This window comes from Ceratosolen solmsi, unplaced genomic scaffold, assembly GCF_000503995.2.
Source record: "Ceratosolen solmsi marchali unplaced genomic scaffold, CerSol_1.0 scaffold57, whole genome shotgun sequence".
NCBI lineage: Eukaryota > Metazoa > Arthropoda > Insecta > Hymenoptera > Agaonidae > Ceratosolen > Ceratosolen solmsi.
Window position 1 is genome coordinate 5,944,968 of NW_011948427.1, and position 19,432 is coordinate 5,964,399.

Sequence of the window (19,432 nt, forward strand, 5' to 3'; positions counted from 1 at the left end):
ACTCTAAATTTAAATACGACCTCAACAATTTTATGAGCAAATTAATTTTAATTAGTTTATCGAATGTTTTACTTACAACACTTAAGCACGTAAATATATCAGAAAATTAAAAAAATTTTGGTTGAAATTTTATTTAATATTATTAAGCCTTTTGAAGATTACAAATGATTAAGTATTGTCTGGAGCCACGTGAAATACGCTTGAGTTGCATAAGCTCGTGTAATTACATAATGGTGTCGTTTAAAAATAAGTAAGACTAAAAGAAATAATCCTGGAATATTAGGATGCACAGCTGAACTATCGGTCATAAATAAATTTAATAGAATATCATTGAAACTAAATAGCATGTGAGGGGCGCAATTTATACAATCAACCGCAAAGTTGACGAGGCCCACGTCGCACTTTTCGTCCTAATCATTCTATGTATCATTGTATTCAGCTGTCTCCCTTGTTCATACTATAGGCGTCCCGTTCTCCCTTTTTAGGCCTCGTCCATCATGCTATCCCATCATCTTTCTCTCTTTTTCTTTCTCTCTCTAATTAAGCGGCTTCTACACCGGCCGACTGTCGACCCCCCCTCCCGCCCGCAGTTTGCACACTAAGAAAGGGAAGCAGAGCGAGACGAGGCAACGTTCGCTACTTTTTTCGCCGGGGACGCACCACGCGAGAGCGAAAAAGAGGGAGTGAATCCCGTATAGGGCCACGTGATCACAGAGCGGGGGTGGTAGTATAGTTCTCTCTCACTCTGTTGCATACATCCAAGAATGAGAATATGAAAGAGAGAGAGAGAGAGTGTGAGAGAGAGAGAGAGCATGAGGGTGGGTGGGTGTGAGAGGGGGGAGAGCGCAACATTTCGCATGCTCAGAACTCCACAGGCTGCAACAGCAGGAGCAGCATCACACAGCAGTCGTCGGTCGGAGCGAGTGTTTGCCGGGTCTCCCTTCCTCACGTACGCACGCATGCACGCATGCACGCATGCACGCACGCACGCACGCACGCACGCACGCACGCAACACGCGCGCGTAAACGCGCTCATGCGCACATACGCATAGACATTAATCCACACATCACGTCCCGCCTCTCTGTGCGCGCACGGTGTGAATTTTGTACTCGAGAGGGAGAGCAGCGGTAGGCCCCCCTTACGCCCCTCGGGCATCCTTTCTTCGTGCGCCGACGGCCCTTTTTACGGGCCTTTGTGAGAGCGCTTATCGTAGCACTGCTTTCGACTCCGGCGCTCTGATCGATCCGCGAGAGGCCCTCGGGGTCCCCCTACGGACCAGCGATACAGGGAGTAGTGCTCCTATCCCTTTGTGAGTATCTTTTCGGGGTGAGCGGCGGCAGCGGTAACGACAACGACAACGGCAACGGCAACGACAACAGCAACAGCAACTGCACAGTACCAGTAGCGACAGCGGCAGCGGCGCCTTTCCTTCGCGCCCCGGCCCTTTAAGTACGCCATGTGAGCGCCTCGAAGACGACGCAATAATATCATCGCTAGGTGCGTGTGTGTACGTGTGCGCGCGTGTATATAGAGTGCGCGCGTGTGAAGAAGCTGTGGAAGCGGTGATTAGCCGGGACTGACACCCCGAAATGAACCGAAGAGTGCGGATGGTACGGGGCAAGTGAGCGAGTGCGTGAGCGCGCGCGCGCGCGTCCCCCTAAACTAAGAAAATTGACCGAGGAAAAGAGGAAGAACGAAATAGATAGATAGATAGATAGATAGATAGAGAGAGAGAGAGAGAGAGAGAGAGAGAGAGAAAGAGGGGCTGAGAGTAAGTGAAAGAAACTGAGAGAGAATTCGAGGGATTGGACACGGGAGGATGAGCGGCTACTGGGAACTGGAACACTCATCGCTCCTTCGTGCGCCCCCGTTCTCTATCTAGTACGTCAACTTTGCTTATTTCTGTTAATTTAGCTATTTTTGTTTATTATTATTATCATTATCATTATCATAATTATTACTGTTGTTATTGTTATCATCATCATTATTATTACTGTTGTTGTGTAGTAGTAGTAATTGTTGTTGTTGTTGTTGTTGTTGCTGATATGTAGTGGCTGTTCTTGTTAATGTGTCGCTGCTCGGACGCTGCGTCGACACTCTTTTCCTTTTTCGAGTTTGGATTCCCACACGCTCGTACAGGTAGAGAGATTCGGCGGCGGAGAAATATCGCGGAAAGATTCCCAATCCAACTGCATATGCAATTTTTCTCTCCATCTCTCTCTCTCTCTCTATTTATCTATCTATCTATATATCTATCTATCTATCTATCTATCTATCTATCTATCTATCTATCTATCTATCTATCTATCTATCTATCTATCTATCTATCTATCTATCTATCTATCTATCTATCTATCTATCTATCTATCTATCTATCTATCTATCTATCTATCTATCTATCTATCTATCTATCTATCTATCTATCTATCTATCTATCTATCTATCTATCTATCTATCTATCTATCTATCTATCTATCTATCTATCTATCTATCTATCTATCTATCTATCTATCTATCTATCTATCTATCTATCTATCTATCTATCTATCTATCTATCTATCTATCTATCTATCTATCTATCTATCTATCTATCTATCTATCTATCTATCTATCTATCTATCTATCTATCTATCTATCTATCTATCTATCTATCTATCTATCTATCTATCTATCTATCTATCTATCTATCTATCTATCTATCTATCTATCTATCTATCTATCTATCTATCTATCTATCTATCTATCTATCTATCTATCTATCTATCTATCTATCTATCTATCTATCTATCTATCTATCTATCTATCTATCTATCTATCTATCTATCTATCTATCTATCTATCTATCTATCTATCTATCTATCTATCTATCTATCTATCTATCTATCTATCTATCTATCTATCTATCTATCTATCTATCTATCTATCTATCTATCTATCTATCTATCTCATTCTCTCTTTCTGAGCAACGATTGAGATCGCGAGCTGAAAGGTTAGTAGTCTGCTATTAGGGGCTGAAATGAGAGCAACGGGGAACTCGATTCTAGCTTCCTTTTGGCGGCCTTCGGCCGATTACTCGCTTTCCTTCTCTCCTTACTTCTACTTTTCCACGTACACGTGCTTCTCGTAATAATCCACGATTTTTAATCCACGACTTTTCTTGCTAATTCCCCATTATTAATTGAATTCTATACTTTTTTTGTCATTCGATTGTCAAATATTCTTGTTTCTTGTCCTTTCTTGCATTTCGCTCATCCAGCTCATTTAAAATCAAGTAATTCATTATCTTATTTATTGACTTATACTAAATAATGTCCAATTCATTACGATTTAACAATACTTATTTAATTAACATCAACAAAACAAATTATAATCATAAATATTATTCAGCAATTCTTATAATTTTCAATAATTTAAAGAACAGTTATAAGAAATTTTTTTTTATTTACATTGTAATATTCCTAGACTACTTTGTATAATGAAAATATTTCATAATCGTACGTACATTGTACTTTGAAAAATTTAAAATTTATATGCGATGCTTAAAATAAAACTCGTTATCTTCATTTCCATTGGTTAAGTGTTATTTTCAAATTATTTAATTCTGTTATGTAAGTTTTTAAATTACTTTTTTTTTAGAAAATTTTATTAAACCAGTAAGCCTAAATAGTCAATTTATTCAAATTTTGCAATAGAACTTATTCCAAAGATTAAAGACTTGGCATAATTTTTAAACATCGTATACATGTAAAGATTAAAGATATAAGAAATTAAAAATTAAAAATCTTTAAAAATAATCATAAAGTAGTATGTAATAATGATAATATTAGTATTGTAGTGAATCTCAGAATGTAAGTACAAGTCCAAACAAGGGAAACGCTGAAAATGCATTGAAATTGTATATGTCTAAAGGGATAGCCTCGACTCGATTAGGAATATCTATGATAAAGTTAGATAAATAAAGAAAGAATTTTGGATCAGGGAATGGCAATCTGTCGGGCAACGTCAACTACCGTTTTTCGAAAGCCTTTGTAAACAATACCATCAGGCAAGAAAACGTTACTTTGCTTTTTTTTGCGGAAACGGTCAGCGGCTCCAGGGATGGAGTCAGCCACCGAACACGCGACTAGGGTTCTGGTACATCTGCTTGACATGCGTAAGCCACACGAACCGTGTGGAGAAAGTTTTGTCAAGGTCGAAAACGTGGAAAAACGCAGGCGCATCACGAGTAAAGTAAGCCGCCATACATCTTACGACTTGATGGCCGAACAATCAATAAGACCATCCCATAAGTAAAATTTATGAATTTCATCGCATAAAGAATTAATGCTTTTGTTTTTCAAATTGGCCAAGTCTTGTACCAATATCCCCTACCGCCCTTCGTTATCCATATTTCCTATTCTACATTTTAAGGTTAATTTTCCTTTTATATTTGTAGTTGGATAAGCGTTGACTTAAAAGAGGTATTAAAGTCAATCATACTTTTAATAAGTACGCAACGCGCACTATAGTTAGTTAGTGACCTTTCATTGTCATCTAGTTCAAATTCATTTATACAGTGTCATTTATAAATCTTCTTTTTTAACGTTAAAACAAACGCATATGTATATATATAATAATCTTTAAAAGAATATGAGTATTTATAGAAATTAAATAATAAGAAAATAGCTAATGAAATATCTGTTAATTTCAACGATTACCGTATATTTATGGCATGCCCATAAATCGTTTATCTTCAGTTACATTTCACTATTAACATCTTTTATCTCAATTACATTCATTCAGAAAATGATATAAATGATGTAAATCATCTATATTATCACCCTACCACATTTTAACGATTGTATACGATTTAAAAATGTTCTGTATTTAAATGTCACAAATAATAATTAATTTTCACAATATACATATGACTTTTAACAGAGAATTCAAAATAAATTTTTAGTATAACTACAATATTTGTTTATTAACGTAGAGCAATATATACTCGATATACATCCAAATTTCAGTAATAATGTACTATACTACTGGAATATTACATACGTTTCTATTGTTTGGCCCTATTTCGAATTTTTAGGAATAATTTTATTTTTAAAAATCTAAATTCAAAAAAGAAATTTCTTTTATATAGTAAAACGTTATTTAAAAGCAAGAATTTTTATGTGAATCTCAAATATTTTAAAACAGTTAAAGTAATAAAATAAATATATGGGCAGTAGTATTTAAACATTCGGTATTAAAATGACATGATCTATGAGTAGTTTATATGGTGAATAACTTTATTAATTATTTGAATTAAATTATTATGAATTAGTAAAAAAAAATTTTTTTAATGTATTTTAAAACCAGAATAACATGATTCGAATTTATAAATTAAAATAATTTAAAAGTTTAATATAATAGAATAGTAATAACGTTTATATTATAAAAACTTTTTGCTAAAAATTAACATTGATATTTCTATTCCAATGCATTAGTTTATATTTAATGCTTTTCTTAATAATTACAAAAAAATTTATTTATAATATATAACGTTATTTTAGAATGTAATGTTTTATTTGTCTTTATTATATAATTTTAACAACTTGTAAAATAATTTAAAATATATTTAAATGTTGGCATTAAATATACATTTATATATTTTTCAATTTTACTTTTAATATGCTTATAAATTAATTAAATAAAATACATTGGTAAAATATGGTATTGAAAGAGATTTTTATTATAATTTCGATTTTTGTTTTGTGCATGACTATTGTTTATACATGAACGTGTTTGTGCACTAAGTAATATAATTATTAATTTAAAATAGAAATTACATTTATTTTTCGTATGGTAGAAATAAAATAGTATTTCTAAATTAAAATAATGTTCGATGTGGAAAAAGAAATGTTTGCACCTTGAATGCGCACGTGCATTTAATGGGCTCGGTCTTGTGAATTTAATTCGACTTGTTAGCGGTTAGTATATTTTAATTGGCGAAGGGCAGCATATGTTAGATTATGTAGAATATTTTAAAATATTTCAATAAATAAATTTGTTATAATTATCATTCAATGCTAATTTATATATAGTTTGTTTTATGTGATAGATAGAAGATGTTTTATTTGTATAAATTAAATATTACTTTAAATTAACATTATAAATTTCGCTTCTTCTATTAATCCTCTTAAATAGTAGTATAGTACTAAACCTTTGTTATGAAAACTATTTGAATTTATTATTCTAAAAAATTATTTGAATATAATCAAAGAAGTATGTGAATTAAATATTGTAGATTATGTATAAACTACTGTCATATTTTACAACTAAAATATTTTATTCTTAGAAGGTTATTTATATTTTGAATGAAAAAGGGTTTAAATGGTAAAATTCAATTAAATATATGTGTAGAAATATTTGAATACATAAAATTTTACAGTTTTTGCGCAATAATATTACATTTGAAATAAAAATTAATATCAATGATTGAATTAATGTATCCATGTTTACTTTGTTAAAAGTATACATACTTTTGAATACGTTAATTTTATATTGTTATCAGTTACGTAGAAATATATACTATTAACAAAGAGATTTGTTACATAAATAATTGTAAAAATTACATACAATACAACAATAAATGTTAATTAATTATATTATTAAATCCATAAATACAAATACTGTATTTTGAATACTACCAATTAATTTCATAAGTACAGAAACCCATAATCTGATGCTCTGAAATTTATATTCATTTTATTAAACACTCATAAATAAATGTTACGTATTTAATAAAAATATTAATATTTATACAAGAAAGCTGATTACTATATAGTTCCGTAAAAATAAGACAATTTAAAAAATGAAATGATATAAAATAAATTATTAAATTTTAAATCAAATAAATTTAATTTAATTATTTTCATAGATATAAGTTCAAATATCAATTAATGAAAATATATATAATCCTTACTGGATTGAAGTACATCCGGAAAGTAATTACATGGCAATAAAAAATTCAAATACTTTTATTATGTTTACGAGTTAGAAATTTTTATTTTCTTTGATTCTACAATCAATTTATTTGTCTATATTGAAAAAAATTAATTCTTTACATAATAATAAATATTCCATCAATTATAAAATTTATACTTACTGTTTATTGATATTAAATCAGAAAAACTAATTTTTTTTTTTATTGAAGATTTCTCGTATAAAAACTACATATTCATATGCTAATATACTCAGATATTAATTGAAAACTAGAAAAATTAATAAACATTTTCTGAATCCCTCTTTAATAAATCGACATACAAATTTATTTAATAAAAATATTTAATTTTCGATATCGAATGGATTTTTAAAAAATTGTTTCTTTTTATAAATTAAAAATATCAATAGTGGTTGCTATATTTATTTCTAAAATATGTAACACGAAAGCTATTTTATTAACTTCTAAATAATCTAATTGATTTGTTGTAGTAATTATTTTCGTATACATCTAATAATCCTCAGTTTTATTTATTTTTGCGTTATAACTTTCGTTAATTTTGTAACATTAAAGGGTTAACTACTATCATTAATATAATTAAATAAAAATTAATTTTATTTCGCTGACATTAACGATATAATGATAAAATTGTATTAGACTATAAAGTAAAGATTTTTAAACTTTGCATAAATATTAGTTTGAGCAAAGACATAATAATTTTTAATAAACCCATCCATGAAATTACACAGCAAATAATTCAATCGCTTCAATGATAAATTCAAATGTTTTAACATTAAAACTATTTCCATTTAAGATTTTAGTTAGAAATAGAAGTTGACAACGCAGGTTAAATAGAACATTATCGTGTTGTTAGTAAAAATTTGCCCTTTGTAGTGTGGAGTTCTAGTTATAAATCTCGCGTAATGTCCGGGAATGAAAAGCGTAATCGGCGCCGCACGTTTCTTGGTTTTACTCCGACGTTTCGCTTACTCTGCGAGCGAACAGTCGAGAGAGCGTAGACCAATGCGAGTTCCCGCGACGATAAAGTGGAAGTATACATTGTTTAGATAACGTTTGCTAGTTATTATCTCATGGTCCCTCCTCCGTATTTTACTCCTTGTAAATGCTGACGATTGTGTTTTTTTTTTTATTATGATTATTATTATTATTATTATTATTATTATTACTACTACTATCACACTACTAATACTAATACTACTACACCACTACCATCATCGCCACCACCAGCACCACTACTACTATTACTATTACTATCACTATTCCTATTCTTATTCCTATTCCTGGTACTATTACCATTACAATTATTATTATCTTTTTAAGCTTGCCTAAAATTTCTTACCTAATCTTTCATTTTCAATTCTATAGTATTATAAAATAATTTTTAATTATGAATTACTAAGTATATTAGAATAAAAAATATATTTTTTACTAAAAGATTTATAATTTTAATATTTTATACAATGTATAAAATATTAAAAAAAATTTTTTTTAAAAAAGGTGCATCTTTGAATACATAATTGGCTTTCATTAGTGATTTTCGCTTTTAAATATTATCCATGATTGTTTAATAAGTGAAATTCGCATTATTTACATCGAGCGTCGTTACATTATAAAACAATATTTTTTTCTCTTACTTGGTTTTATGGTGGTTTAATTAATATACGTGTTAATGCATATAAAAATAATCGAATTAAAAAGTTTTATAATTTTCACATTTCCGTTATTTTATTGTCATTCTCCCACAAATTTAGAACTATAAAACATAATTTATCTGAAAATATTGAAAACAAAGAAGGAATATAATATAAATTTCGAACTGGGGCTCAATTTGTACATAAATATGACTGTCAAATTACTGAGATTCTTGAAGAAGAGAAATACACGTGTCGTGAAATAGCGAGAAAAAAGAGAATTGTGCAAGAAAGAGCGTTGAGAGCTCGGACCTCCAGCGTTCGAGCATTTCGGAAAAGTACAGTTGTCAGGCAAATAAGAGAGAGAGAGAGAGGATTGTATCGCAGTAGGATTAGAGGAGCCGCTATAATCCGAATTCCAGAATAGAGCGGCGTCGACAGCGCCGGCGGTGGTGGCGGTTGCGATGTCGGTGGCAGTGACGGCGGCGGTGGTCCCTTCGGTCGGCGCGCTCGGAGTCGAGGCGAAGGGCGGGGCGCGCGTCCTCGCGGACAAGATAGTGGCCTGGCAACGGTCCGCCGACATCAAGGGGCCCTCCATTGGCTGGGGCCGGGCGCCTCGACACACGCCTACCCACAAGCCACACTCCACCTACTGCTACCGCAATTGTCGGCCGATATAATTACGGGACCGCTGAAGCCCACTCTCCGGGCCCCGATTACCCCCGACGGTGGGCGAAGACCCGCCGTTTTCTAGAAAGCACACTCGTACTGCTCCTTCCGTGCAGGATGAACCTATGACGACAAATAGGTTTTAAATAGTATTTGCCCCCTGCAAAGTTTCTATATTGGTGTGGGCTTTATCGTCAGTATTATTATCATTATTATTATTTTATTTACTTGTTTATCCCATTAAAGTTACGTTCTGCAACCGTAAGGACATTTACAATCATAAGAAAATCAGTCGTTTTTCCATTGGGTGTATTTAAAAATACCTTATTAATACACACACGCACACGCGCACTCACACACACAAACATTACATTATAATAGAATAATTTATACTGTTGGGATAAGAGTTGTGGATTGGCAAACTTTATATGGATTTAAATTTTGTTTCATCGATAATTAAGACTGACACGTATTACAAATTTCATTGATAATACGCCAATCATTTGTATATTAGTATTTTGATATACAAAAATTTATCTGACTCTTCACTTTATTATACATTTATAATATAATTTTTATAATTTTATTTATATATATTAATATTGAAATTATATAATATAATAGTAATTTAAAATATATCTAGTTATTTACATAATCTTGAGAAAAATGAATTTTATACTTTATATAATAAGTAAGAATAATTATAGAACAGTACTTGTATTAAGATAGGCAGCTATGATGTTATTAGATATAAACAACAAAATTGATTAATTAAATATTTTTAGAAAGACTCGGAGGAAGCAAGGTACCATAAGAAAAACAGAATATGCATAAATATTATAAATAGATACATTATTCATAAGTTGCTTTATTTTTATTTAGTATTGATGATAATGGTACTGGTAATAACATTAATTATCTAAATTTAACAAGCACGTATAATCAAATAAAAAATCATTAAATTATGGATTTCTATCAATACTTGTATATAATTATTCAGAGTTGCAGTATATTCGAATTAATTATTCAGATACTTTTTAATTTTATAATATTCAGAAAATAAAAAATATTTGATTATTTAAAAACTATTCCGAATTTTTATTTGGATGAAATGTGTTATAATTCTTAAATACATTTTTATAACTTATTATACCTTACTATGAAAATAATTTTGTTTCTTAAATTGGTATTGACTTTTATTCAAATGTACATTATACTTTCTCGTTTTTTTGTTTTTTGTTTTGTTTTTTTGTTTTAGTATGTAATATGATAGTCATATATGTCTCATTTAATTTAAAAATTATAGTCTATTTAAAAAATAACACCGATTTCATTGATATTTTATTCTTATATAGCTATTCATAGTATTCAAAATTTAACCAAAAATGAAAAGTTTTAAAATAATTTCAATAAAATTATTGTTTAGTTGTATTCGTCCAGTAGAACTATATTCAGAACTATGAAAACCGGAATTAAATGTATTTTACAAACTTTCCTTGCCAATGAATTAAATCATTCATATAGAGTTATTTGAATGTAATTGTTAAATATTAATTGTTTTTACACTTTGTAAAAGCTTGATATTAGTACGAGTCTTTTTCTAATAAGCTTTCCTCGTATTATAGTATTATTTATGAATTTATATGGTTAACGGATATTCTAAAGTGATCGAAAAAGAATTAATGCATAACAAATTATTTCTTAAATTAGATTTGTCAATTTTGAACATTTATTTATCAACTCGTATTACAAGTCATTCTATATCCTGGAAAACATAATTGTACAAAACTTGTAGAATTCTGAATTTAATAGTGAAGTCAATGAAATATAACGAAGTCATGAGCATTTTTCATGTAATGTAATCAAATGCTTTGAATACTCAATACATAGGATTAGAAAGTATTTGAACAAAATAACGTATATTGTTGGACTGAAATACATTTAAAATAGATTTATTTGACTGTAGAACAAAATTATCTTATAGATATAATAAAGCAAACCATTGATTAATTAATCAATCGTTGGCCATCTCATTTCATAATTGAAATGCATAAAGATTATCTTGTTCTTTTCAGGGAGAGTGATATGTTAACCGAAGACAATGACCCGACCAAACCGGCAGGGGTTTTAGACAATGCTGGCAACGTGTCTTCATCAACCGAGGCCTCGATACAGCACCCTCGCAGTGCAAACAATGGTAGATAACGGCATTGGCGTAGCTACTTCCTCCTCCTGCTGCTGCTGCTGCTGCTGCTGCTGCTGCTGCTTGACTTTACTTACTCACGCTCACAATTAATCAATATTTCATATATGGTTGCTCTGATTTTTCTTGCTTATCTCCCAACCCGATCTAAGTTCTCTCGAACTTCTCTCGGATATTCAATTTAAGGACTAAGAAAGGTTAAATGAAGTTGTTGGCTCGTTAGGAAGAAATGAGATTGTCGAAAATATCGTATTGGAGGAAATGTGAAATTAACCTTTTTTCAATAATCAATCGCAATTTAAATAACATCTTTTATTAGGATCTTATTGCTTAATAAATATAATAAATAATAAAATAAGAATATAATATTTATTTACGGCTATGAATTTCTTTACGGATGAAAAACCAATGTAGTAATCGTTTGCATTGAAGATTTTTTTATTTACTAATTGATTAATAAACTGAAGTAAAACAAATATTAAGCCAGGAGCTGATAAATCATAAGCCAATACATAATTATTTTGAGTATCATTCTACAGTATAAATTTGATTAATTTTCCAGTATTAGAATAAGTTGTTGAAATTTAGTGTACTGCTTTATCCTTGATATAAGCTTGATATCTTTGCATTAATAGTTTTTAAGTAACACAAGCTACTACTATATAGCTTTTAATATTTTAGTTTTAAAATCTGAACTATATTGCAAAAATTGATGTAATTCTATATCCAAATTCTTTACATTGAACAATTAATGAAGTGGATGACTTATCACGTATTACGTTATATTCTAAATCGTGAATATATTTTAACTAATGGAAATAAATGGCAATAATTTTATAATAAATGAAAAAAAAATTTTCATTTGAATTATATTATTAAAAGTATAGATATTGAATGAAAAGAAAAAAATTAATAATTATTTCTCTTACCTATTATTTGCGTATATTTTTACTAAATTTACTCTTAAGAATGATACAAAGATTTTAATTAAAATACTGTTATTTGTACCTCATAGTATAGCAAACGTTACCGCTGTATTTGATCATAAAGGTAAAAATAACGATAACCCACGATTATTATGTATACTCACCGTGTGCTAATCTAATCGAAATGGGTTGAATGATTATAACAGCCCAACTTCGAAGAAGCATAACAACTCTCACAAAACAATTAGTTAAATGAAACAATTGATTAATAGTTTTAAGTCTGCCTTGAAGAGACTGATTGTTTATAAAGCTTTCGCGTTTATCGCAATAGAAATCTAAAAAAGCATGCTTACTTCATAAGAGAACTTATTATAAAAATTATCATTTTCCAAGGAATTTCGAGTATTAATAAATTTTATATTGAGAAATATTTAATATAAATTATTGGATCTTACTTCGAAAATATCAATGTAATTTTTAATTTATTTATTCCGATTTTTCATATTAAATACTTTTTGACTGACATAATGAATTATTTAAAAATTGCTTTACGAACCAAAATCTATTAAATGAAATGTTAAACATACCGATTTTCTTTAGAAGCAGAGGTTAAGAATGAAGTACAAGACTGTCCGGAGACTGACAGCGTACCAGGAGGCGAACTGTACATTGACGAAAACGCCGAGGAAAAAGACCAAGAGTATCCGGATTCGATGGAGAAGGCTGACTACGGATCGCTTTATGGCGCCAATCCTTATTACAATAGGTACATTATGCTCCCTTAGCTTTCCGTCTGATTTACACTGATTTTAATTAGAATAAATTGCATTCCGACAGATAAGCAAGGTAATAATTGACAATGCTTACTTTTATCAACGATCAATTTTAATGCACGTGATTAGAAATGAATTTATGATTTATTTTTAGTCGCTGAATTTTAGATTATCTAGCATGAGGGTTTTTAATATGCTTTTTATGAAATTTTCTAAATAATTTACAGTATATAATTTGTCAACTATATTGCTTACTTTCAGCTTATTCATAATGATGAATAAGATTTTTTTTTTTAAATGACACTATCGAAAATATACTTTAATTGTACACTTTTTGAACAAACGATATTTAATAAGTTCATAAATTTGACTAAAATTTGATTATAAGCATTTTTTCATCTTTCTCAATGCTTATCATTAGAATAAAAATTAATAATTCAGAGGAACAATTCAAGTGCTTTTTTGTCTATAACCCCTTGTATACAAAATATATTCGGGAATTCAAGATTCTTTCATTATATACATTTTTAAACTATTTTAAGTAAACTAATTTTTTTCATACGAGAGAAGATGCGTAGATTATATAATTGCGAGAAAAACTATGACTATTAGCAAAAATATGAAACTACAATTTCAAGTATTTACACATCAGTATATAAAAATTCAAATCGTTAAATTTACATATATACGATATTTAATTACTATTTTTTTTTCTCGAACAAATAACTTTGCATAAATCACGAACCTTTAATTAATTTATTGAAAAATTATATTTAATAAGAATGCGTCGATAGTGATAATTACATTTTATCTAAACTCCATGTAAAGTACGTTACGCAGTCTTGCATATGATTTTTTGTATCATTAGCTTGTATAGCTCACCATCCTACGGAAGTACAACTGCCTCGAAGGGCTCGTCGTCTTTACAGAGTTCATATTTAAATTCCTATACAACGCCAAGTTCGATGACACAGTATTCTTCGTACGCTGGCTACAACAGTGGCTCGGCGACATTTCCCGCTGTTGCACAGAACATATCCTCAGCATCTCAGGTACAACTATGTATACTGAAATTGTGTACACACTTAAATGTAGGAATAACTTATTAGAGTGTATTTTTATAATTAATTATTATTTGTCGCGACTTGATGGAAAAAAATAATTTTTACGAATTAAGTTGAGTATATATAAATAAGGTGCTGAAATAAAAATAAGAAAAATGAAGTATAATGTGGGCGTAATATAATTTTTAAATTAATTCGAAGAGGAGATTATAGTGTATTCGAAAACAGTATGTTTATATTTCCTCAAACATTAAAAACAAAGTTTTTAATTCATGAAATACGATATTTTTTAATAAAATTCACTCAAAGTGTATTGAATGATATAATGTAATTGAATATTAAATACACTATCTTGCCTATAACTGTACATATGATTCAGACTTGAGAATATTATATTTTACAACTTTACACAATATATGTGATATCAGAATTGAATTTGAGAATTAAATTTTCTCAAATAAAATCATAAGCATGAATTTTATGAAATTTTCTTTTTAGAAACTAGATTATACGGCCTATAGTACCTCGCTGTATGGAAATGACAGGGTACCTTTACAGTATTCCGGATATTATCCAGTACCCGGTTACCACACAACGCCAACCTCGTTTAACATTAGTAATTTAAATTTTGTAGGTAAGAAAAAGCTGCTGTTAAACTATCAAAATTCAAAAAAATGGTTAAATATTAATATTGAATATTAGCAATAAGTTTAAATAATTGCCAAATACACTCGATATTTATAAAGTTATAAAAAGTTGCTTTTTTCTTTTACGAATTAAATTTATTATTATTAATGAGTTCTTTATTTTATGTAGTTATCCTTAGAATAATTATTGTATAATTATATTTATCACAATGAAATTTTCTTTTAATGATTCAAGATTTCATTCATAATTATTTATTCATAAAAAATCAATTGTTCAACAGATTAATTCGGATTGATTAAATTTTTAAATATTTATCGGGCTGTTTAATGAGTGTTAAGAATTAAAATCGATTTTTTCTATTAATCACTATGTATGTCGTTACAGATTCGTCGAAGTCGGCGTTGACGTTAGACCCGACTTCTCACGATACAAGTGATCTAACTATGCGGGAGACCGCGAACGTTGAAGGTAATGCAACTTGAACTCATCATGTTAATATTACTGTATGAATGCGTATTATTTACGATTTTTTAAGACACGAACTCCGATTAAACTATAAATACAATCTTGGTCAATAAATTGCTTAAAATAATGTTTTTTTTTTTTTTTTTTTTTTATGTACATTCTATGGCATACGTCGATAGGATATTATTTATATAATTGGAGGGTTATCTTGTAATTTTATAATTTTATGAATTGAAAGTTTCAATGGCGTACATTTAAAAATAGTTAAAAACTGATGAACTTAATGAACATTATTAGTTAAAGAAAATTTGCTTTTATTTGGAAAATGTATGCGACATTTGCTAGGAAAATAGATACATTTTAATATTTTCAACGACTTTTCACATTTTGATTGATAAATATCAAATTCAATTTGAATATCAGTTCCATATACTAGTTTTGTAAAGAAATTTCTTTTTATTTCGTCTGTCTCCTAACTACTAAAGTTTCGTAAAAGTAGATTACCTTTTTGCAAGACTTGCATCTCTTCTAGAGACATATTAATGACATTAATGTTTCAAAATTATTCGCCTACTATAATTCGGAAGGAATGCACCATCATAAAACGGCTAGTCTAAACTGCATTAACACGTTAGTTTTGCAATCTTTAAATGTTAGCGCAGCACAATCAGTAACACATAAAAATGAAATCGCCCAATGCCGAGCTTTATATACTTTTCTATACTGCGCTTCGTGTAACGAAAAGCTTCCACTTTTCATTGAGAGGTTACTTCGTGGATGAAATATAAATGTGATAAACTTCGCTTGAACACTGAATTTCGTTAGCACCGACTAAAATTTCACGAGGCGAATTAGCGCAATTCAGCTCGTCAGCTCGTCAGCTCGTCAATGGACTTGCGTAAGCATTGACAGTGACGGACAGACCCATCGGTGCATGCATTATTAAATATCGCTTACTCGGCAATACTGTAGGAGAGCCGAGCTCTCCTTGACTCGCGCACAATGCTCTCTTCGGCACATCGATTACGAATCCGATTTCAAGCGGTAGCCCGGCACACGTTTTCTCTTTCGTTTCTCTCTCATCCCCACTCTCCCTCGTACTGCCATACGTACACGGGCCACACGCGTATAACGACCTGCCCAATATGTGTGGATCAATCGATAGGGATAATAACGTGGAGAGGTACTCTGACGCAGGGACCAGTGCGAAGCCCTGCAGACGCGGACGCCGACAAAGCGGAAGCGGGAACAGTATCGGCTCGGCAGACACAACCGAGGCCGGACCCGACCGGATATTCATTTGGGACCTCGAGGAAACCATAGTCGTGTTTCAGACGCTGCTTACAGGACAATTTGCCACGACGTATAACAAGGATCCGACGATACTCGCTCAACTTGCTTATAGGATGGAAGAAATTATATTTTATCTGGCGGATACACACTTCTTTTTTAACGACATCGAGGTCAGTAGTCGACTACTCATTTTGTGTACGCTTCATTCAAAATACTTCCCATTCTCTCAAATCAGTGAATATTGTGGCGGCTATTTTTTTTTTATAGCTAGTGTGTAATACGAATACTATTACCAATCCCATTAATGTCGTATCAATAATACAAACTATTTGCTAATATAAAGTTCTTTTAAAATTCCATTTTTTTTTTAATTTTTCTTTCGTTTTCGGGATCCCGATACATTGCCTCTTTTTTATCTTATTGAATTATTTCAATACTCAATTTATAAAATATATTGTACAGCAACGATATTGTTAGCTTGTCAAAAAATATGATTAATACATTAAGGCCTGATAGCTACTTAAATTATTTCAATTTTAAATCGTTCGTTCGTACTTCTCGCTTCCTTTGAGAAGCATTCACGCTTATCAGTGACCAACAAATTAAATAACACGGCTTTATTTTGATACAAAAATGACAGAGTTTGCGCTCGCAGGATTGCGACCAGGCGCACATCGACGACGTATCGTCGGACGATAACGGCCAGGACCTCTCCTCCTACAATTTTGCCACGGATGGCTTTCATTGCGAGGCTGCAAATAATGGTCTCTGCTTACCCTCGGGGGTGCGTGGAGGCGTCGACTGGATGCGAAAGCTGGCCTTCCGCTATCGTAAGATCAAGGAGACCTACTGCAACTACCGCAACAACGTCGGCGGCTTATTAGGAGCGGCCAAGCGGGAGCACTGGCTCAGCCTCAGGGCCGAGATCGAGCAGCAGACTGAGAATTGGCTCACCGTGGCGATAAAGTGCCTCAGCTTAATAGGCAAGAGGAATCATTGCATTAATATCCTCGTCACTTCTGAGCAGCTTATACCGTCGCTCTCGAAAATTCTGCTCTTTGGCCTTGGGGCGCTCTTCCCCATAGAGAATATTTATTCGGCATCGAAAACTGGTGGGTTCTATTGATTAAAATACGCTTAGCTCTTCCGTTCGATTTTCAAATTAAATCGATATTATTTAACTCCTTTATGTAATATGATTAACTTAAATTCAAATATAATTTGTTAGTCCATTTAATATCTCCGATCTCATTTAAGCTACTACTATCGACTTTTATGCAATCAATCAATGATTAATAGAAGAATATACGATCCAAAAGTATCATTCACGCAATTTCTATTATTTATTTCTAGACCATTCTACATTTATTATCAATAATTTCATTTATATCTATTAATAAAAAAGATTCTGAAATATAATTACCAGCGATTTTAATAATTGTCAATTATACGTACGAAACTGCAGTTTTATAGTAGTCAACTCAAAATGATGATCATATAATTTTATCGCTTTAGCTACATAGTTTTATTTGCCAATCTTTTATAAGAGAATTCAAGCAAGAATTTTGAGCTATTTAAAGCAGCTTATTGTATAATGTTAAATTACAACATTGTAATCATTTATAAATATATAAAAATAATTTTTTAAATTTTACTACATATAAATTTTATGAAATATAATGTTTAGAAAAATTATAGCGCAGTTTATGATAGGTGAGAAATAAACACGGATATTACAATTAAATTATGTATGGATATTATTGGAATCATACAAATTGCTTACTATAGGAAAAGCTATAAATGATATTTAAAAGAAATTGTATGAAAAGTTTGAAATAATAATAACAACAACAACAACAACAACAATAATAATAATAATAATAATAACAATAATAATAATAACAATAATAATAATAATAATAGTAATAATATAGTAAGTAAGCATAAGTAATATAGTAAATAAAAAACTGTCGAACAAGGCATACATTTTGAAATACTTATGGATTTATTTTAATTAATTGTAAAAAGTAATGACAAATTAATTACATTTATATTTCTATCGCTAGATACTATTATAAATAGCTAACAAAATGTTCTCAAAATTTTCAGGTAAAGAGAGTTGCTTTGGGAGGGTCATTGCAAGATTTGGGCGCAAATGCACTTATGTAGTTATAGGCGATGGTTCGGATGAAGAAACCGCAGCACGAGCGCATAATTTTCCTTTTTGGAGAATAAAGGGTCACTCGGATATGCAAGCGCTTTATAACGCTCTTGAAATGGACTTCCTTTAACAGTTGTAATTTGACAAGTTTCGTTCACAATGTGTCGATCAATGATGAGTGACATTGATTTACAAAGTCGACAACTATATGAAAAGTATAGAAGGGTTCATGTGCGCATTATCCACGAGAATTTAGTTGCAATTGTATAACGTCTTGGTGAATTCGAAGTACAAAAGTTTTGCTATTATAATTATTCTTCATTTACATTTCCACCCTAAAAAACTGTGTAATTCTGTAATGAGAAAAATTGTTTTCATAATATATTCCATAATTCACTATAATTGGTATTGCAATGCTTTATACAAATAATAATTATTATATATTTGAATAAATTATTCGTGTTAAGAATAATTTTTACAAGTGAGACAAAAAATATTAGTAAATTACTTTCGATATTATGTATTATTTTTTAATTAAAATCATTACTTAATTTAATCACTAAATGAAAGTATAAGTCTGTTAACGATAATAATAATCTTTAAATAC

At 30.6% G+C, this 19,432-nt stretch overlaps 1 protein-coding gene across 1 annotated transcript; it reads left to right on the forward strand.

Annotated features, from left to right (window-relative positions):
- The first annotated feature begins 1,369 nt into the window (after window positions 1-1,369).
- Window positions 1,370-18,980, forward strand: eya (eya transcriptional coactivator and phosphatase 2). Its single transcript, XM_011501235.1, has 9 exons — window positions 1,370-1,498; window positions 11,368-11,489; window positions 13,022-13,187; window positions 14,063-14,246; window positions 14,757-14,892; window positions 15,291-15,374; window positions 16,569-16,834; window positions 17,320-17,776; window positions 18,774-18,980. The coding sequence occupies exons 2-9, from the start codon at window positions 11,378-11,380 to the stop codon at window positions 18,953-18,955; spliced, it is 1,587 nt and encodes a 528-aa protein (XP_011499537.1). The 5' UTR covers window positions 1,370-1,498; window positions 11,368-11,377; the 3' UTR covers window positions 18,956-18,980.
- Window positions 18,981-19,432: the final 452 nt, after the last annotated feature.